Here is a 20,551-nt window from a genome sequence, read left to right as displayed (position 1 = left end):
GGTTTGTTGGCCGATGTTTCCAGTGATTTCTACCTTTTCTGTAGGAGGTATTGCGTTAATGCTGAATGATGTGGGAGTGAGTTAAGCATAACAGCCCAAGGTAGAACTCATAAGTCACAAAGGCGGAGAACTTCACGGTTAGCTGTCGTCGTCCTGGGTACCGAAGGTTGCAAGATCAGTTGCATCTACTCACATACAGATTTGTCTGGTACTCCAGAACCTCAAATTACTTTAAAATAGTTGGTCATGTTTAACATAGGGAAAGGTTTAAGCATAAGTTCAGTACAAAATTTCTATAACGTGATAGAGGGGGAAATGCTGAGGAATGTGTATAATGTATTCCCTGTGTGGAAGTTGGGTGAACTGCAGCAACAACCGTTTTCATTTGAACCAACCCTACTCAATCCTCTTACACTGTATCCCCATTAGTCTTTGTGTTTATTGTGCTTGAACTCCAAAGAACTGCATGTGTTCTTTGTATACATCCTAATACTTTGATTAATATATTGGTAATATTGATTTTGTAATATGGTTTCAATAAATGTATTAATGAATTTTGAGAATGCAGCTACATGACTAGCTATAATAATTATTCTAACTCTGTGTGGGTTCGTGGAACGTGGAGTTCTCATTCTGGTTTTCGCCCTCCAGCACTACTAGCTGATTTAAATTGTCAACTCATCAAGCTGTGATCAACTGGTGTGTTGTGCTAAGTAAAAAAACAAACAAACATTGTCACCCCTTCCTGTCACCAGGACCAGGATTAAGAAACTCACATAGATAATAAAGGTGTACCCCACTTTCTGACGAGCACCACCCCTCTTTCTCTGCAATTCAATACACAACTTGTTCCCACTGACTTGTCAATATCACTATAATGAAATTAAATAATGACAAAAGACAACCCAAACCATGAGGTTGAAGTGAACACATTTTTATTATTTGAACAGTAGCTTGATTAAGAACACAAGAGTTACAACAAAACCCAATATGCTTGGTCAGAACACTTATTTTAACAGACAGTTTCAGAGGTTACTTTGTTGTTTGTTTTTACATGGACATTCGGGATATTGACACAATTCGCAGGGTCAGAAAAACAACCGCTTAATGATCTACTCACAGAGTCAAAAGTCGGCCAAAATCGCTCCCTCCCTCCCCCATCCTCCCTCCCTCCCCCATCCTCCGTCCCTCCACCGCGCCCCCTCACACCATGGCCAGGGGGCGTATCTTCATACGTGTTGTCTTTAGACTGTAGTCGGCCGGTCTGTATGTCAGCCAAACCACTCCGTTCTCAATCTCGTACGGCACATTGCTACCGGGGTCGTACTTGCCCCCTTTATAGTACACTCCGTTCAAGTTTGCGCTCTGACAGTTGTTGTACCACCACCCGCCGCCATACATCTCCGCGCAGCTCTCCTCCCACCGGTCATTGTCCTTATCGTAGGTACTGAACTTCATCCCTGCGTGCGACAGGAAGCCCTGGCCCCCCGAACTAGACTCCCCTTTAACTAGCGCGTCCCCGGCGTCTCCCATGTAGTCCGCTATCGTCAACCTGTAGCCCTCGGCCTCGGAGCCTACTCGCACCGTGTACTCGGCGGTCGCCACGCCCCCCTCCCAGTCCTCCAGCTCCACCCTCAACATGCTCTCCTCCTGGGTGAGGAGGTGGAGGTGTTTTAAGCCCAACCATACCTCCCCGTTCCCCTGGGCGTCCACCCTCCCGAAGCCCTGCTGGTACTCGGCCCAGGAGCGGTTGAAGCTAACGCCCCCGTGCTGCCTCTGTTGGACCAGGGTCCACCCCGCTAGGAGCCCTTCCTGATCGCAATAGACCTCCACTATCTCCTCCCCGGCCCTGGTGGAGGGAGACAGGGAGGCGGAGGGTTTAATTTTGTACAGGCTGCTCTTTTCCCCTGTGAGGTGGTTCCTTTGGATGTCAGTGCAATCTGAAAGCAAGACGGGAGAGGCCACGAATTAGGGCCTTGAAGAAGTCAGGGATTGGAAGTTAGGATTGGTTATCTGACGTGTCCATTATCCCCATATACAGTAAAGAAGGCCTTCCTGATAATCTGTCCTCTAAAGCTGACTGAGAAATGAAGCAGCACCAAACATGCTCATAGACACAGGAACTGCTGCATTGGACTGATTATGCGGAAATTCAGTCAGGTTTAAGTGTTTTCTCTAAATGGTGTCTTTTATGGTTTTATACATCACAGTACATTATATGAGCTGTATACCGTTTTAGATTAAGAATATTTTACTTTTACAATCAAAGATTTCCTTTCAGCTATGACAGTAACAATAATGGTTCACTCCTTGCTTATAGTTAAGATGCTAACATCCTGTCAAAGATGCTAACCATTAATGGCCAGTAGTCAAAGATGCTAATTGCTAATTTTAGTTTAGTTAAGGTGCAAAAGGAAGCTTGGCTAACGTGTTAATTTCTGATGGCTAACGGTGTCTAACAGCAGCTAGCTAGGTCAACTATCGGGCTGTCATTCCAGGTCAGATGTACCTTTTCCCACATAATCCGCCTGCCGCTCGCTGCGAACGCTACTCTTCACACTGCGGGCGTGGAAATCTGGAACATCGTCTTCAAAGTTCTCGCGCGCAAACGCTCCGAGATCCATCCCGAACGGATCACCTCCAAAATCGCCACCACCGCTCTTGGTGCTGGTGAGAAGGCTACCGCCTCCCTTGGTGCTGGTCATTTTGGTGAACGACGAAGAGAAAGAGGTACCGGTGCCATCGCCAAACTTGCTGTTGAGGAGACTGTCTGTTCTGCCACCGCCTGTGGTTTTGGTGAAAGATGAAGAGGAGGAGGAGGAGGAGGACTCGCTCATCCCACCGGCTTTCTGTGCATCACAACCGGGTCCAGTCATCGTTTCCTCTATGTGCTCCACTGGCCCATCTTTGGTATGTGTTGTCGTTTTTCTCAGCACCTTGGTGCAGCTCAACGTCTGCGTGGTCACCCGACCGGTAGCGTCAAAATCTCCACCCCCAAGGCCCCCCAGACCGCCGCCTAGTCCACCCATCCCTTCAAAGAAATCCATGCTGCCTTTTCCCACTTCGCCGCCACTCATCTCAGTGATCCCTTTCTTTGATGCATCCTTCGACCCTGTGACTGTCCATGAACTCGAAGAAGACGAAGTCCCGGACGTTGCCGGCACAAACTTCGTAGTACCTGAGGCCTTGCCGACCGAGGCCGCGGACGAAGCGCTGGACCCTTCTGCCTCCAGGACAAGCTGCATGGTCTGCACGTCCGGGAAGAATTGCTGCCTCTGCTCGCTGCTAATCAGAGACTTGTATTTGCTGTCGACCACAACATCTTTCAGGGGGCGGCTCTTCAGGAGATGCAGTGGGCCAACCGTCTCCACAGACTGGACGCTTTGGGCCTCCAGCTGGTCGATCTGCTTCTCCAGGGTTACGTACGACTCCTTGTCCACAGAGAACTCTGTGTATATTTTACAGGAGCCCTTGCAGGACCGTAGCTTGATGTCAATGTCGACCTGGAAGAAGGTTGGAGGAAAAGCAGATATTGAGTGATAGAGGGTGAAGGAGAGATGTCATCATTTCCAACACCTCCATCCCGACAAGTGATATTAGACTTCATGCTGATCCTGATCTCAATCTCGCGTCCTTACCTCTAATCTCTGCATCTCAATGACTTGGTCTCTAACTCTGGCCTTCAGAGCGTTGAGGATCCTTAGCTGGCGGTCGATCTTGATCTTGATGTCCACGATCCTCTGGCGCAGGCTCTCAGAAACTTCGTAGTATTTATTATCGTTACCTGTCGAGAGAGTCGAGGGGAAAAGAGAGGGGGATGCTTAGCCATGAAGCCAATCAATCGATTAACCAATCAGTTGATATCATTGTGGCATCTCACCTGCAGTGTTGATGAGTTTTTCCTTGAGGTAGTCGTAGGTCTGTTTAGAGTCTTGGTCGGCTGATCGGTGTTTGGCTTTGTTCTGATCCAGCATCTTACGGATCTTCTCAATCTTTTTCAACAGGGAATGGTCTGCTTCGTCCAGCAGACCCTGGATACGACAGCCTGACGGGCACTTAGGACCCTGAGAAGGAGGTGGTGGAAGAGGAGAGGTCAGTGAAGGAGGAGGAGCTTGTGGAGGAGGAGGATGAGGAAGAGGAGGAGAGGTCAGTGAAGGAAGAGAAGGAGGTGGTGGAGGGGGAACAGAAGGAGATGTCAGTGAAGAAAGAGGAAATGCTGAAGGAGGAAGAGGAGTGGCCCTTGAAGGAGGAGGTGGTGGAGGAAGAGGAGGAAAGGACAGTGAAGGAAGAGGAGGTGGTGGAGGAAGAGGAGGAAAGGACAGAGAAGAAAGAGGAGGTAGTGGAGTAAGAGGAGGAAAGGACAGTGAAGGAATAGGGGGAGGTGGAGAAAGAGGCAAAGAAGTCAGTGAAGAAAGAGGGGAAGGTGGAGGAAGAGGAGGAACGGACAGTGAAGGAAGAGGGGGAGGTGGTGGAGGAAGAGGAAGAAAGGACAGTAAAGGACAAAAAGGTGATAAACCCAATTACTCCAAGAATCTATAGATGTACTCCTGTGTCGTCCAAAACGTGGAGGAGAATGAGGGGCAATGAGGGGCAGGTGGAGGAAGAGGAGGAACGAACAGTGAAGGACAAAGAGGTGAGGAGAATACTCACCCAGTCATCATCGGAGCAGAAGGGCCAGCTTTTCTCTGTAGTACATTCCTCAGACTTGTAGCCAGCTTCCACTGGGCGGGCCCCACGAGGGTTCACCACACTGCCTATGTCCTCAGCCTGAGAGGCAGGGGGAACAGGGGTGGGGGTGGGTTTGGGTGGAGGGGGAACAGGGGGTGGGGGTGGGGGGGGGGGTGCAGAGATTTAGCGAGTGTAAGAGTAAAGCAACAAAACATATCAGCAATAACAAACAAACAAACAACTCACAATTTCGGTGAAAACAAAATGCTGTTAGTATATTTCGTAGTCCAGAATACTATGTGAAGAAACCATTAAAACATCATTTTATTTCATGCCTATATGCCCCAGAAACCTGCATTTATACCAAAAAGGCCATTTAGAATTATATTTTATTTCAGGTCAAAAATTATTATTTAATTCCAGGGGACAATGCAGGATACCATATTAATTAAACCCAAATGTCCAAAAGTGTGCAATGAATATTAAAATGAATAATGAACATGCTTTCTGGTAATATCTAAATTAAGTATTTTATTTGGTATTAAATAAAGTATGAATAAACATTTTAAATGAAAATGACCATTAAATATATATTATAAATATGTTACGTTACTTAAGTGGATCCCAGGACAGCCAGGCAGAAGCAACGGATATCGTGATAACCAATAAATAAAGTTTAATTTAAACCTACTAAATTAAAATGATCAAAATGGAATCCTTTGACAGCCCCATTAAACCAACGCATCGTAAAAAGGTTGCATTACCCAGGTGGAGGCGAGGACAGTCAGACAGAAGCAGAAGATATGCAGTGGCTTCATCTCTCTGTCTTCTCTTTGTCCGTCCGTGTAGAATATTAATGCTCTGGTGCCTCGGACCCTCTATATGAACAACACTTGATGACAAACCACATCCAAAATCACACCCTCTTCCCACTGTAGTCGTCTTCTTTTGACCACGGCCTTGGGATCAATAGAAGTGCACTCCATGGGGAATAGGGCGCTGTTTAAGAGCTGGGACTCAGATTTAGTCACTGTTTGCCCGGAATGCTGTCACTCAGAGTTTTGCAAACGCCAGAGAGTTTCACAACTCATTGATTGGCACAGAAGTTGGGATGGATGTCATTCCCGACATCTTGTCATCCCCCTCCATTCTACCCTGCTGTTCTTTTTTCTTGCGCTTCGCAGATGTGGAGCAGAAAGTAAACAGCAGCAGTGCTGTTCTATGAAATCTCATGTTATTGTGACCTAAATAACCCAGCTGATCCTAAATCACGGCCTACGGTGATCTTAATATGCAGAGAAATGACATTTGAGACATTTGAAATACATTTAAAATTACATATAAATGTGCCCAAAAAATATATTTCCTTTACAAATGCGTTAATTATGTTTAAACATGTATCTAAGTCACTTTATTTAGTAATTCTGTTTATATATTATTTTGTAACGGAGTATATATGCTTCAGGAATAAAACCAAAACAAGTTTAGGGTTGTTGCTATAATTTATTTTACAACTCTACTCATGACTCAGCAGTCGGTGTCCATATTGATTGTTTTTAATCGACTGGTTTCCTGGTTCTAGGTCTAGGGGTGACCTTTTCACCTCCATTTGCTGATTGCTCACCCTTAAGCCAAATATGTCATCGAGTGACAGGGAGGTTTTTTTCATTTTAATCTTTATTCTTCAGGGTTATCAGTTGAGACCAGGACGGTTTGTCCTATGACAATAAATAAAACATATGACGACACTTTACAACTGTAGCACCACAATCTTGACACTAATGACAGTTTTTATACTCAACAAAAACCATTCAGCTGAGGAAACAAAATGTAAAAGACATTCCTGGTTGGTAGTACTCAGTTACTGGTCTCGGAATGGACAAGGAGTTTGCTAATAGCACGAAAATACTGTCTCTTGAGCTAGACCTACTGAAGGGAGATAATTTTTTTGTAGGGTGTGTTTGGTGAACACCACTAACCACACACACATTCAAACACACACATACGAAAACAGAGATTCTGCACATACACATGGGACATAAAATGAGGAAAGTATCTGTTAAGTGTGTTGCCCACTTCCCAACAGTGGCAGTGCCAAATTATGGACAAATGTGTTTCAACACCAGACAGGAACAGAGTGATCTGAACAACATCAATCATTAAACTCCCCTATTGCCAATTACATAGTAAATGTGGTCTTCTAACGCCACCGTGCGTCTATTTTTAAAACCTTTATCCTCACCTTAGCGGAACTGAAGTAGCCCAACGTAGATTCATATACGAACTGTTTTTGTTGTGGCACAATATGTACCTTGAACTTTCGAAGTGAGTTTCTCAGTGTATTCATATAGCATATATATATATATATTTTAACGATGTCTAATTTCTTTAATTTATCTCGTGTCGTGTACATTTCTAGTCTACAGCGGCTGACACATTGTTATAGCTCGAAAACTCGAGCGTTTTTTTGCTTTGGGTCACGATTTGCTCTCCGGGACGGCACGTCCCACAAAACCCACAGTACTTGCCCCAGGCATCGGTTTGGCTACTCACATTACACTTCTTCAGCTAAGGAGGAGACTGTTCGGATAGGATGTGCGTCGGGGTTTTGGGGAGATACGGCGACCTCAGGTAAGACATTTACAGTACCTAGCTAGCAAACAAAAAAGTTACCATAACGAACGTTATACCTATATGACCCATCCCGGCGTTTACTAGTGATGGGTGCTGGCGAAACAGGCATCAAAACGCTCCGAAACTACTTTTGCGAAACTGCGGTGCCGAAACATAGTGTCTAAGCTTGTTTCAATGTGTCCAAGTCACTATATCTAAGTAAACGAAGTGTGGGTAGTGGCATACTGGCCACATATACCACGGCAAAGCGCTGTTTTTCCTCCTTGTATCTCACGTGTCCTCCAGTCCCTCAGCTGGTTTACGGTGGCAAACTAGACTACCTGGTGTTTGACTACCTCAGCGAGATCACCATGTCCCTGCTCACCGCTGCCAAGACGAAGATGCCCGTGAGTTATCAATCATCATGCAACACGCTATCGATGACTAATCATATGTGCCATCAAATATCAAATTATTGTTTGTCTTGTCAGTGTTTGTGAGTCTGCTTATTAGCATTCATGTCCATGTCACAGGTCAACAAAGAAACCTGCGAGTCCGCTGTCAGTCAGTACTTTACAAATGATCAATGTTTGTCGTGACAAACGTCAAATCAGGACATGACGTTTTCTGTTTGTCTTTCAGAATATGGGATACGCCCCAGACTTCGTCCAAGTGGCTGTAGCTCCATATATCAACGACATACATAGGAAAGGTCAGATATTGGATATACAGTACTGACATGAGCAAAGGTCATCAAACCCCATGCAGTATTTTCATTTTCCAGCCTAAAAAGGTCAATGAATAACTGATCTACGTCTAAATATTTTTGAATCCAGTTTCCCTTAACCCTCCTTTATGGATTTTAAGACCTAAAGTCAGTTTAACTGGTCGTGTAGCCCTTAATCATAGAAATAAGTGTAATTAAAGATGTTACTCTTAAATGCCAAAAGGAATCGCTTCTAAACGCTGATTGTCTTCTGTGTGACTGCGTCTCTGTCTCCAATCGTTGTGTGTGTGTGTGTGTGTGTGTGTGTGTGTGTGTGTGTGTGTCGTCGTGCATCCGTGTACATCCAGGCATCCGTGTGGTCAGTAACGCCGGTGGCGTCAACCCACTGGCATGTGCCGCGGCCATACAGGAAGTAGTCAAGAAGGCGGGACTCGACCTTAGGGTTGCTGTGGTGACGGGCGACGACCTCATGTCTCAGGTAAATGCCCCTGTGCTTGTCAAATGAGTGTTGTCAGTGTGGCGCCTCGCTGAGATCTCCTCTCCTCTCCAGAAAGACAGTCTGTCAGAGCTGAGGTCGGCTGATGGGCAGAGCAGAGCAAAGCTACCTAAAACTGTCCACAGTATGAATGCCTACCTGGGGTAAGTCTCTCTCTCTCTGTCTCTCTCTCGCCCTCTGTCTTTCTCTCTGCCTTGCTTATGTGTTCCTCTATTTCTTCCCCCTCTCTCCTCCCTTTTCTCCCTCCCTCCCATCTCCTCTGTCCACAGTGCCGTACCTATCCAGAGGTGTTTGGACCTGGGTGCTGACATCGTGGTGACGGGGAGATGTGTAGATAGTGCTGTCACTCTGGGACCTCTTATGCATTCTGTAGGTTTGTGTGTGTTATTCTCTATGTGTTTACCCAGAAAGCTCTGTGTTTGCTCAGACAGATCTGATTCAGAGAGTCAGGAACAGTTCACATACCAGGCCCTGATTCAGAGAGTCAGGAACAGTTCACATACCAGGCCCTGATTCAGAGAGTCAGGAACAGTTCACATACCAGGCCCTGATTCAGAGAGTCAGGAACAGTTCACATACCAGGCCCTGATTCAGAAAGTCAGGAACAGTTCACATACCAGGCCCTGATTCAGAGAGTCAGGAACAGTTCACATACCAGGCCCTGATTCAGAGAGTCAGGAACAGTTCACATACCAGGCCCTGATTCAGAGAGTCAGGAACAGTTCACATACCAGGCCCTGATTCAGAGAGTCAGGAACTGTTCACATACCAGGCCCTGATTCAGAGAGTCAGGAACAGTTCACATACCAAGCCCTGATTCAGAGAGTCAGGAACAGTTCACATACCAGGCCCTGATTCAGAGCGTCAGGAACAGTTCACATACCAGGCCCTGATTCAGAGAGTCAGGAACAGTTCACATACCAGGCCCTGATACAGAGAGTCAGGAACAGTTCACATACCAGGCCCTGATTCAGAGAGTCAGGAACAGTTCACATACCAGGCCCTGTGTGTGTGTGCGCGCGTGTGTGTGCATGCGCGAGAGATGTTTCTAAAGTGTTTTTCTTTTCTAACAGTTTGGGTGGAACCAGGACAATTATGACCTTTTGGCAGCTGGAAGGTACACACAAACACACAGGTTCCAGTATGAGTGTGCACACATGTTCTCTTCGAATTATCGTTAAGAATAAAAATAGTTGGAGAAACATAAATCTTTGATGTAAGTCTGTCGTGTTGCTCCAGCCTCGCAGGTCATCTAATAGAATGTGGGGCCCAGTCAACTGGAGGAATACATACTGACTGGGACGCTGTTCCAGACTGGTGAGGATGCAGCACACACACACACACTTCCCATGATGCTCCACCTCAGGGATAATCCGTCATGGTCCTGGAGGGTGTGGTTTGTTTATTTGACAATCCTAGACGACTGGGGTTGCTGAGTTACTCAGTCACTGACCTGACCAGTCAGGGTGGTCCCATGTGGAGAGAAGAACAGGCTGTGGCGGCGTCTCTCCAGGAACAACTTAAAACTAGCAAAGACTCTCATCAGAGACCGGCGCTGTCGGTGCTTTTCCCATGTTCACCCGGGCAATAGGAACAGACTGTCTGAATACAATGGCAACGTCTGGCCAGGGTTCCGCTGACCAGGGTTCCGCTGACCAGGGTTCCGCTGACCAGGGTTCTGTTGCTGACTATGTCTACGTCTCTCTCTTTTCTATCCTTCCCTCGTAGGGATAACATGGGTTTCCCGGTGGTTGCATGTTCTGCCGACGGTTCCTTTGTGTTGTCTAAACCCCCCCAGACAGGCGGACTGGTGTCATTTGGAACCGTTGCCGAGCAACTGGTGTACGAGGTTGGCGACCCTCAGAAGTACCTGCTCCCCGATGTCTCCTGTGATTTTTCTCAGGTCAACATCACTGAAGTTCCAGGTACACACACACACACACACACACACACACACACACACACACACACGTAACTCTGGTGTGTAGATGAGCCAACATGTGAACATGACCAGTCATTGAAGTGTTCCTTATATTGAACTCCAGTCAGTCCAAACCCAAATCTGATCACCAGGGCCCAGTTTTTCAAAAGCAATCTTGAATTGGATAGAATTAAGAAATCGAATGAGTGGAACAGGTGTCACCCATTTTCAATTCGATGATCTGTACATTATTCATATTATCAGTTCTTATTTAGAAATCTGATTAGATATCCTTTGATAAACTGGGTGAGGGTGAGGGTGACAGGGTTAGGTTAGGGTGAAGGTGGGTGACAGGGTTAGGTTAGGGTGAAGGTGGGTGACAGGGTTAGGTTAGGGTGAAGGTGGGTGACAGGGTTAGGTTAGGGTGAAGGTGGGTGACAGGGTTAGGTTAGGGTGAGGGTGAGGGGGGTTAGGTGAGGGTGAGGGAGAGGGTGATGGGGGTTAGGTTAGGGTGAAGGTGGGTGACAGGGTTAGGTTAGGGTGAAGGTGGGTGACAGGGTTAGGTTAGGGTGAGGGTGAGGGGGGTTAGGTTAGGGTGAGGGAGAGGGTGATGGGGGTTAGGTTAGGGCGAGGGTGTTGGGGGTTAGGGTGAGGGAGAGGGGGGTTAGGTTAGGGTGAGGGAGAGGGTGATGGGGGTTAGGTTAGGGTGAGGGAGAGGGTGACAGGGTTAGGTTAGGGTGAAGGTGGGTGACAGGGTTAGGTTAGGGTGAGGGTGAGGGTGAGGGGGGTTAGGTTAGGGTGAGGGAGAGGGTGATGGGGGTTAGGTTAGGGCGAGGGTGTTGGGGGTTAGGGTGAGGGAGAGGGGGGTTAGGTTAGGGTGAGGGAGAGGGTGATGGGGGTTAGGTTAGGGTGAGGGAGAGGGTGACAGGGTTAGGTTAGGGTGAAGGTGGGTGACAGGGTTAGGTTAGGGTGAAGGTGGGTGACAGGGTTAGGTTAGGGTGAAGGTGGGTGACAGGGTTAGGTTAGGGTGAAGGTGGGTGACAGGGTTAGGTTAGGGTGAGAGAAATAAATAAAACCTCAGACATGTAGAATCTCTGTGCCTTTCTCTCTGTCTGTCTGTCTGAAGTGTCCTTGCTGTTTTGTTGTCTTCAGGTGTGGAGGGGGGGGGCGGTCAAAGTGACGGGGGCCAGAGGCTTCGCTCCATCCAGTGATTACAAGGTGCAGCACCCCATTGCATCGTGGGTGGTTGGGCTCCACCGAAATGTGGAAAAAGTCAGCCAACGTGCCCTTGAGCCAAGTACATGAAGAGTAACTGTTCCTGTCAGCGACTCCTAGAGCCACACACGGACTGCTCCAAGGCTTGTGAAGCCCCTCCGTTCCAATGAAGTGCAGTCTAACAACGCTACTGTGTGTGTGTGTGTGTGTGTGTATGTGTGTCTAGGTGTGTGCTACCTACATGGATGGGTACAGAGCTACAGCAGTGTGTCCTGTAGGGGGCCCCAGAGCCACAGACAAGGCCCGGCGCACCGCTGACAGCATCATCAAACGGTAAGCGTCCGGTCCAGTCCCAGGCAGTTTGGGCCTCATGAAGTTCTTTTGAAGTCCTGCACTCCAGCTGGCCCGTCTGACAACTGCCAAGAGACTCTCTGTAGTTTAAATTAGAAAAGGCCAGCTCGTAGGGTGTTGAGTCCCCCTGGGGCGGCAAGTAGAAACATTTTGACCTGATCTTGAGCCGGGCCCTGTCACTATAAATGCTCCCGCTGTAAAAACACAGGAAGAATATTGTTGTTATTAGTGTATAGTGCAATAGACATCCTGTCCCTGTGTGTCCTGGTCAGGACGAGACGTATCTTCACTCAGCAGCATCTGGAGGACTTCACTTCTGTCAACATCCAGGTGTTGGGTGCTGAGGACACCTACGGACCTCACAGGAGAAACCTGGTGTGTTACCCTTCTCTCTCTCTCTGTGTGTGTGTGTGTGTGTGTGTGTGTGTGTGTGTAGAGGTCAGGGGTTGATCTATCCAACTGTTTCCTTTGTCTTTGCGTGAAGACTGAGACTCTGTCCACAGCCTGTGTGGTAGAGCCCCAATGACTACAATAACCCCTCTGTTCTTTAGTCTCTCCCTCTCTCTCGCTTTCCTTCTCTCCCTCTTGCTTTCTCTCTGCTTTCTCTGACGATCACTCTCTCTCTGTCTCTCTGCTTCATACGCTTGTGGGTTGCATCCCGACACAGGGCCACTAGTGGGGTGAAGGAGGCTGTAGGGTGGCATTTGTTAGCCCCCCCATCTGTATCTATGTGGGTCAGGGGTAGTAGTAAGCCTGTTTCATGCTTCTTTATGCACTGGGGTGCCCGCTGGCAACAAACTCATTCAACCTTCCAATACAATTTAAAGGGCTAATTTGACATGGGGGAGATGTATTTAGATTGCCAAAGCAACTGAAAACAAAATATATATACAGCTCCGGGGGAAAAAATTACAAGACCACCTTTTTCTTTCCTTTCCAAAAAAGTTGAAAAGGGAAATTTTGAGTGAGGGACAGTAGGGTTCAATTTGCAGTGGTCTCTTAATTTTAACCCTTCTGCTCCTCACTCAAAACCTCCCTTTTCAACTTTTTTGGACAGGAAAGAAAAAGGCGGTCTCTTGATTGTTTCCAGAGCTGTATATTTAAGTAACACAAGTGAAAACTAAACATCCACATGGGGAAGCCCCCAAACGCATTGCAGGTCACAGGCCTTTGTCAACCTGGAAGCCACAGCATGTTGCTGTTATTAATACTGGCCATGCAACAGCCGCTTGGTAAAGGCTTTTCTACGGCTTTTATGACCTGATGCAGCTGCCACTTCGCTTTTCCTTCCTAGGTATGTCTCCGATTCTGACGAGCGCCTCTCTCTGACCCTGAGGCCAAAGCAACACTTGTTCTTTCTTGTGTCATGAGACGCAATCGGGCTTTGGCTGCAGTCTTAAAACTGTGACCTAAAGTTGCGCAGAATTCCCATTATGCAAAGTCAAGGTTCCTCTTTCAAGGTCAGATGTTTTATCAGCGTCCCGAAATATCTGGAGAGCGTTGTTTTTGTGTCCATTGTGTTTTGTGCCCCATTTGTTTGGCGAAATGTTATGGCAACAGGTCACAAATCTTGCGGCTTTTTTGCACATATGGTATTCTTCAGGGAATAGGTATTCAAATGTTTTGTGTTTTTGTGTCTTCGGAGGGTAAAATAAATTTTTCAGGAGCTGAGGAAGAGAAGTACAGTCTGTCTGTGGACGAGAGTGTAGCAAGGCCGTTATCATACCGTCTCTACGTAGTCAAGGTTGTTTTTATTTCGGGTCAGTAATGGGGGTCAGATACTCTGCCACTGTCTACCCCTTTGGCTGATTCTTTTCATTGTGTCAAAGAGTTTGTGTTCTTATTCATTGGTAGGAGCTTTCTCTCCTGGGGCTCTGCGGGGTCTGTTTGGGCCCCAAAACCAGCTGGCTTAGTGGGGTCTTCTCTAGGCTCGTCTCTCTGTAGATGGCTTTGTCATGGAAGGTTTGAGAGTTGCTTTCCTTTAGGCTGTTGTGGCATTTTCTGAATGATTGTTTGTGGTTATAGTACTAATTAAGCTCTGCATGAAAAATTCAGCCTGCAGAGTCTAAATATGTTTATTTGATTTTGTGAATACTGCTATCCACCCCCTCCCCTCCCTCCCCCCTCCAGTCTCCCAGAGAGGTGGTGTTATGGATGGCTGTGTGTCATAAACAGAAGAAAGCTCTGGAGGTCTTCGCCAGGGAGATAGCGCCTGCAGGAACGGGCATGGGTAGCAGCGAGCACACAGCACACACACCAACACAAACACAGCACACACACCAACACAAACACAGCACACACACACACACACACCCCCACACCGACACAAACACACCGACACAAACACAGCGCACACACACACACACACACACACAAGCACAGCACACACACAAGCACAATGTTCAGTTTACACTCGAACAGAACATTTTGAAACAGTTCAGTTGGAGGTCACAGGCTGTGTTTGCGTGTGCGCGCGCACACACACACACTGCGGTCCCTGAGATCCTCGGTTGAACTTGTGAATCAGCTAATGCAGAAACACATTTCCTGCTGACGAGGTTACAGTAACAGTGTGGTGCAACGGAGACGTTCCAAACGGCACACTACAAAGTGCACTAGTGTTTGTGACAGTTCTTCCTATGGGCCGGGTCGAATGGAGTGCACTAGGGAGGGGGGGGGGGGCTTGGGCCTGGGCCGAGACCAGGGTGGCTTTCCCTAATATTCACAAGCATTTGAGCAGCCACGGAGTGTGTGTTTTGTCCTGACCCCTTGTTAACCGTCTCCCTCTCTGTCTGTCTCCTCTCTCCCTCTCTCTCTCCTCCCACTCCTCCCTCTCTCTCCTCCCTCCCTCTCCTCCCTCCCTCTCCTCCCTCTCTCTCTCTCCTCCCTCCCTCTCCTCCCTCTCCTCCCTCCCTCTCCTCCCTCCCTCTCTCTCCTCCCTCTCTCTCCTCCCTCTCTCTCTCTCCTCCCTCTCTCTCTTCTAGCTCCGGGACTCATGGGGATAGTTGGAGGTCGACCGAGGGTGTAGGTATTGTGGTGCTGTTACACCTCCCACAGCTCGTGTTCTGATGAGACATTTGCAGGGTTGTGTGTGTCTCTGTGTGTGTGTGTGTGTCTCTGTGTGTGTGTGTGTCTCTGTGTGTGTGTGTGTGTGTCTCTGTGTGTGTGTGTGTGTCTCTGTGTGTGTGTGTGTGTGTCTCTGTGTGTGTGTGTGTCTCTGTGTGTGTGTATGTCTCTGTGTGTGTGTGTGTGTCTCTGTGTGTGTGTGTGTGTCTCTGTGTGTGTGTGTCGGTCGGTGTGTGTGTGTGTGTGTGTCTGTGTGTGGGGGTGTGTGTTTGGGTCTGTGTGTGTGTCTGTGTGTGGGGGTGTGTGTTTGGGTCTGTGTGTGTGTGTGTGTGTGTCTGTGTGTGTGTCTCTGTGTGTGTGTGTGTGTGTGGGTCTGTGTGTGCGTGGGTCTGTGTGTGCGTGGGTCTGTGTGTGCGTGGGTCTGTGTGTGCGTGGGTCTGTGTGTGTGTGGGTCTGTGTGCGTGGGTCTGTGTGTGTGTGCGTGGGTCTGTGTGTGTGTGCGTGGGTCTGTGTGTGTGTGCGTGTGTCTGTCTGTGTGTGTGTGTGTGTGTGTGTGTGTATTTGGACAGTGACTCAATTTTAAATAAAACTTTAAGAGGTTAAAGGGTAGTAGACTGTCAGCTTTGAATGGAGGATATTTGCATCAATAAAATGTTAACTGTGTACTAATTTTAACCCCCGTTATATAAATAGTGCCCCATTTTAGTGGACCAAAAGTGACTGGACTGTTGGCATCCTGGCCAGATGTGTGTCACTGCGTGGCTACGTTTCATTGCATACAGTCAGGGAACAGGACTAGACCAGTTCAAAGAGTTGCATTTGGAGCCTCTTTCTCTCTCTCAACATGCAGAGCAAAGAACTGTCAGGGCCAGTAAATCAGGTCCCTGTGAGGCTGAAAAATCTGTACGAATCGATCAGAGACCCTGTCAAAACATCAGGTGTGTCAAAACATCAGGTGTGTCAAAAACTGTTTAGTTGTTTTTTAGAAGCGTTTTTTTAGAAACCCAATAAGGCACACTGCCCGGGGCTGTTTTTCTACACAGTCTTGATTTGTGTCATTTCTTTCCAGCTCCCCGGTTCTGAAACCTTTCTTCTTCATGCATCCTAAATCCCAGATGAAGGTAAATTCATCATCCCGATAAGAGCATATTAATAGGTTAGGTTGATTTATGGCTCACACGTCATATTCACTGTGTGTTTTCGTAGTTCAACGCAGACTGACTGATCTATTAATTTGTCCACTGATTGTTTCGTTGATCGACGATATTTGCCGCAGGTGGAAATGTACATGGATGGAGGACATGTCGAGACGCACACGGAGGTGGAGTTAGCATCAACCGAGGCTCCGTCACCGAGTGTGGAGAAAGCTGGGCCGGTCACAGGTGTGCCATTACCCAGGCTGCTGTTCCGTTCCCTTTTCACTTAAGAGAACATGAACGAAACGTGCCATATTGAACGAACCGGTTCCGGGAGGAGGAGGGGCTTTGGGCAACACTGTCCACATGGCCACTGTCTAAGCTCGCGTGAAATTCTTCCCCCCTTTAAAATCATTTCAGCCAAGCCTGATTGCAAGCAGTTGAGACACAGTGAAAAGAGCTGAACGTATAAAGAAAACTGGTTATCGCTCTCGTGCAGATTATGATAATAACGTAATGATGTTCGTGGTCGTCAGTCGACTCTGTAACGCTCCAAAGTGTCTAGAAATTCAGACTGGCGATGACGGCTCCGCTAGCTATTCAACCTGTCTGTCGTAATGAGAGTTAGCGTGCTAATAGTACACTGCACACAAACCTGAAGAGTTTTCAGAGTGGTATTCAGTAGGTGGATGTTCAAATAACATGACAAGCTAATGAGAAGATGGTAGAGGTACATGAGTTGAAAACAACGTTAAACCGAGCAGAAGGTCATTTAGAAAAGGCTCCAACAGCATATTCCGAGTTGATTTTACGTTCGTACCCAAAGGAAGCAAGAAATAGAAATTGAGAAAAGGCACCAGTCTCCAAGAAAGGCAGAACTAATCAATTAAAAGGCAGAGCTAATCGATTACCTACCCCTCTGCAGATAAGATCACTGTCTCATTAATGAATGAATGAAGAGGCAGAGCTAATCGATTACTTATCCTTTACATTGATCATCATAAACAGAGTCTGAAGCTGTTCTGAGACCCCAGAAATCCCTCTCTCTTTCCCACCCCCCCCCCTAACTCTCCATCTCTCCCCCTCTCCAGATCTCCCTAGTGGTCCCCATACCTTCAGGCTGGAAGATTTGGCCTACACCCGGAGTGGAGACAAGGGAGACTCTTCTAACATTGGTAAGACTCACTGTACAAACACTGTATACAACAATAACAACATTGACTCGCTGTACAAACACTGTATACAACAATAACAACATTGACTCGCTGTACAAACACTGTATACAACAATAACAACATTGACTCACTGTACAAACACTGTATACAACAATAACAACATTGACTTGCTGTACAAACACTGTATACAACAATAACAACATTGACTCGCTGTACAAACACTGTATACAACAATAACAACATTGACTCACTGTACAAACACTGTATACAACAATAACAACATTGACTCGCTGTACAAACACTGTATACAACAATAACAACATTGACTCGCTGTACAAACACTGTATACAACAATAACAACATTGACTCGCTGTACAAACACTGTATACAACAATAACAACATTGACTCGCTGTACAAACACTGTATACAACAATAACACATTGACTCGCTGTACAAACACTGTATACAACAATAACACATTGACTCGCTGTACAAACACTGTATACAACAATAACAACATTGACTCGCTGTACAAACACTGTATACAACAATAACAACATTGACTCGCTGTACAAACACTGTATACAACAATAACACATTGACTCGCTGTACAAACACTGTATACAACAATAACACATTGACTTGCTGTACAAACACTGTATACAACAATAACAACATTGACTCGCTGTACAAACACTGTATACAACAATAACACATTGACTCGCTGTACAAACACTGTATACAACAATAACACATTGACTCGCTGTACAAACACTGTATACAACAATAACACATTGACTCGCTGTACAAACACTGTATACAACAATAACACATTGACTCGCTGTACAAACACTGTATACAACAATAACACATTGACTCGCTGTACAAACACTGTATACAACAATAACAACATTGACTTGCTGTACAAACACTGTATACAACAATAACAACATTGACTTGCTGTACAAACACTGCATACAACAAGACTTCCTCTCTCCTCTGTCAGGTGTGATAGCACGCCACCCTCTTTACTTCCCCTATCTGAAGGAACACCTGACCGAGGTCGTGGTGGAGGGCTACTTCTCCCACCTCATACAGGCAGACACGCAGAATGCTGTAACACGGTATGTGTGTGTGTGTTCACCTTTCACTAGCCTTGGTCTCCTTGGTCTATAAAAGGGCAGGACAGGCACCCTATCCAACCAGTGCTCTAACTGGGGCTCAGTGGGCCAGTGGTGCTGCATTCTCCTTCCGGGTCGTCATTGTACATCCAAATTAGTTTTGACTCCCCACGTTTCCTCCAGCTATGAGTTGCCAGGGATTCACGCTCTCAACTTTGTCCTGCGACGTTCTCTCGGAGGAGGAGGGGTGGCTTCAATGCGCAGTGACCCTCAGGTACACGCACACACACACACACACACACACACCTCTTCCTGAACCTCTTTCTTTCTCCCCTGACCTCCGTCTCTCTTGACCTCCCCTCTGATGACATATTATCCCTGCCAGACTCACTTTACTTTCACCTTTGACCCCGCATTTCCCCTTCTATTAGGATTGGAATGCAGCCCCTCTCTGTGTTTCTCCTGCCCTCCATTCCCACCTCCCTCCATCCCCCTCTCCCTCCACCCCTCCACCCACCTTTTAGCGTTCCATTCATTCCTCCTCTCTCACGCCTCAGACTGTGGCGACAGCAGTCCTGTAAAGGTCTTTATTGGCCCACTGGATCTCAGAGGAACATCAAAGGATCACACACACGCGTACACACACCATTTAGAGTGTGTGGTAATCAACTATGTGAATTCCTAATGATGTTTACCTCATCCTTTAACATTAACACTTGATACAGCCTGGTAGGTTTGTGTTTCAACTGAGACATCTTTATCCTTCCCTCCCCCATATTCATCCTTCCCTCCCCCATCTTTATCCTTCCCTCCCCCATCTCCCCCTTCCCTCCACCCTCTCCCCCTTCCCTCCACCTCTCCCCCTTCCCTCCACCCTCTCCTCCTTCCCTCCACCCTCTCCTCCTTCCCTCCACCCTCTCCCCCTTCCCTCCACCCTCTCCTCCTTCCCTCCACCCTCTCCTCCTTCCCTCCACCCTCTCCTCCTTCCCTCCACCCTCTCCCCCTTCCCTCCACCCTCTCCCCCTTCCCTCCACCCTCTCCTCCTTCCCTCCACCCTCTCCTCCTTCCCTCCACCCTCTCCTCCTTACCTCCACCCTCTCCTCCTTCCCTCCACCCTCTCCTCCTTCCCTCCACCCTCTCCTCCTTCCCTCCACCCTCTCCTCCTTCCCTCCACCCTCTCCTCCTTCCCTCCACCCTCTCCTCCTTCCCTCCTCCATCTCCTCCTTCCCTCTAGGGCAAAGCATACGGTCAGATGCTGCTGGACCTGAAGTTGTCTGGGTTGCCAGACCTCAAGTCTCTGGTCGGCTGAGATGAAGAGGAGCTATGGATCACTAACAGATGTAATCATTAATGTTAACACGATCAAGTGGCTCCCTATTCCCGAGGCAGTGCCCTCCCTCTGACCAGGACTCTAAGCAGTCTAGCTGCTTATTGAAGGGGATAGGGTTTAGTTTGGGAGCTGAAACATGATGCAGTCCTGCGTATCTCTGTGGAGATAATTATCTGGGTCCGCTTGTCATTGGGACCCTATTCCCTAAATAGGGCACTACTTTTGACACAAGGCCACATAGGTAATAGGGCTCCACTTGGTGTCTGGGTTTTATCCGTTTCTAGAGTTGGTTTTCTGTGTCATGACATTATGTGCCTCACTGTTCCGAAGTTGGCAACTAACATGAGTTCACTGGGAAATGTACAAATAAATAATCATCGTACCATTGGGTTTAGTGTGACGTCAGTTTTCATGTGATTGCGCTTTCTTTGTTAAAAATACCTTTGCTCTATTTCATTGTCAAGCTCAATCACTATGAACATCTCATGTTTTTCCCTCCCACATACACAAAAGACATGAAAAAGTTAACAAACAAGATAATAAACAAGGTATAAAAAAAGTGTGGTTTGGAAACCCAGGAGAGCTTGGCCAATTAAATGCGCTAAAACATTTGACCAATTAATTGCACTAATTTGTAGCTCTGAAAAAGAGGGGTTGGTTAATTAATGTGTTCAGTTTCAAAGTTGAAACAAAACCCATTCTTCCTGTTCCAAAACTGGTCCTGGCCACAA

The 20,551-nt window shown here is 47.2% G+C and overlaps 2 protein-coding genes across 5 annotated transcripts; one reads left to right on the top strand and one right to left on the bottom strand.

Annotated features, from left to right (window-relative positions):
- Positions 1–913: 913 nt before the first annotated feature.
- fga (fibrinogen alpha chain) lies at positions 914–5,539 on the bottom strand. The gene is made up of 6 exons (XM_020043268.3): positions 5,433–5,539; positions 4,651–4,767; positions 3,881–4,064; positions 3,639–3,784; positions 2,510–3,503; positions 914–1,940 (listed from the first exon to the last, which is right to left on the bottom strand). Exons 1-6 carry the CDS (start codon positions 5,484–5,486, stop codon positions 1,204–1,206), a joined length of 2,232 nt encoding a protein of 743 aa, XP_019898827.3. The 5' UTR covers positions 5,487–5,539; the 3' UTR covers positions 914–1,203.
- A 1,397-nt stretch (positions 5,540–6,936) lies between these two features.
- Positions 6,937–20,209, top strand: LOC114830322. Of its 4 annotated transcripts, none has more exons than XR_004575420.1 (12): positions 6,937–7,299; positions 7,588–7,688; positions 7,924–7,993; positions 8,356–8,486; positions 8,559–8,647; positions 8,774–8,873; positions 9,578–9,621; positions 9,744–9,821; positions 10,233–10,429; positions 11,578–11,643; positions 11,867–11,973; positions 12,264–12,366. XR_004575420.1 is itself a non-coding variant. In XM_034290718.1 (12 exons), the coding sequence occupies exons 1-12, from the start codon at positions 10,385–10,387 to the stop codon at positions 19,797–19,799; spliced, it is 987 nt and encodes a 328-aa protein (XP_034146609.1). In that variant the 5' UTR covers positions 10,288–10,384; the 3' UTR covers positions 19,800–20,209. The 4 variants fall into 4 exon arrangements, 3 of the variants coding, with proteins under 3 accessions (XP_034146609.1, XP_034146611.1, XP_034146610.1); XM_034290718.1 differs by lacking the exons at positions 6,937–7,299; positions 7,588–7,688; positions 7,924–7,993; ... (3 more) ...; positions 9,578–9,621; positions 9,744–9,821 and adding exons at positions 14,122–14,221; positions 14,976–15,015; positions 16,127–16,178; ... (3 more) ...; positions 18,674–18,764; positions 19,725–20,209 and having other exon boundaries at positions 10,288–10,429; XM_034290720.1 differs by lacking the exons at positions 6,937–7,299; positions 7,588–7,688; positions 7,924–7,993; ... (3 more) ...; positions 9,578–9,621; positions 9,744–9,821 and adding exons at positions 14,122–14,221; positions 14,976–15,015; positions 16,127–16,178; ... (2 more) ...; positions 18,417–18,493; positions 19,725–20,209 and having other exon boundaries at positions 10,288–10,429.
- The last annotated feature ends 342 nt before the right edge of the window (positions 20,210–20,551 follow it).

The sequence above is a fragment of the Esox lucius genome, chromosome 24, assembly GCF_011004845.1.
Source record: "Esox lucius isolate fEsoLuc1 chromosome 24, fEsoLuc1.pri, whole genome shotgun sequence".
In the NCBI taxonomy this organism is placed as follows: Eukaryota; Metazoa; Chordata; class Actinopteri; order Esociformes; family Esocidae; genus Esox; species Esox lucius.
Note: the sequence above shows the minus strand (reverse complement) of the source record. Positions and strands in the feature narration are given on the sequence as shown.

Bases quoted from the DNA above. Each gene is read 5' to 3' on its own strand.
- fga (XM_020043268.3), bottom strand. From the start codon at position 5,486: ATGAAGCCACTGCATATCTTCTGCTTCTGTCTGACTGTCCTCGCCTCC. The intron at 4,768-5,432 runs GTAATGCAACCT...CCTGCCTCTCAG, and splicing joins CTGTCCTCGCCTCCACCTGG to GCTGAGGACATAGGCAGTGT. The intron at 1,941-2,509 runs GTACATCTGACC...TCTTGCTTTCAG, and splicing joins GGCGGATTATGTGGGAAAAG to ATTGCACTGACATCCAAAGG.
- LOC114830322 (XM_034290718.1), top strand. From the start codon at position 10,385: ATGTCTCCTGTGATTTTTCTCAGGTCAACATCACTGAAGTTCCAG. The intron at 12,367-14,121 runs GTGTGTTACCCT...TCCCCCCTCCAG, and splicing joins GACCTCACAGGAGAAACCTG to TCTCCCAGAGAGGTGGTGTT. The intron at 16,440-17,284 runs GTGTGCCATTAC...CCCCCTCTCCAG, and splicing joins GAAAGCTGGGCCGGTCACAG to ATCTCCCTAGTGGTCCCCAT.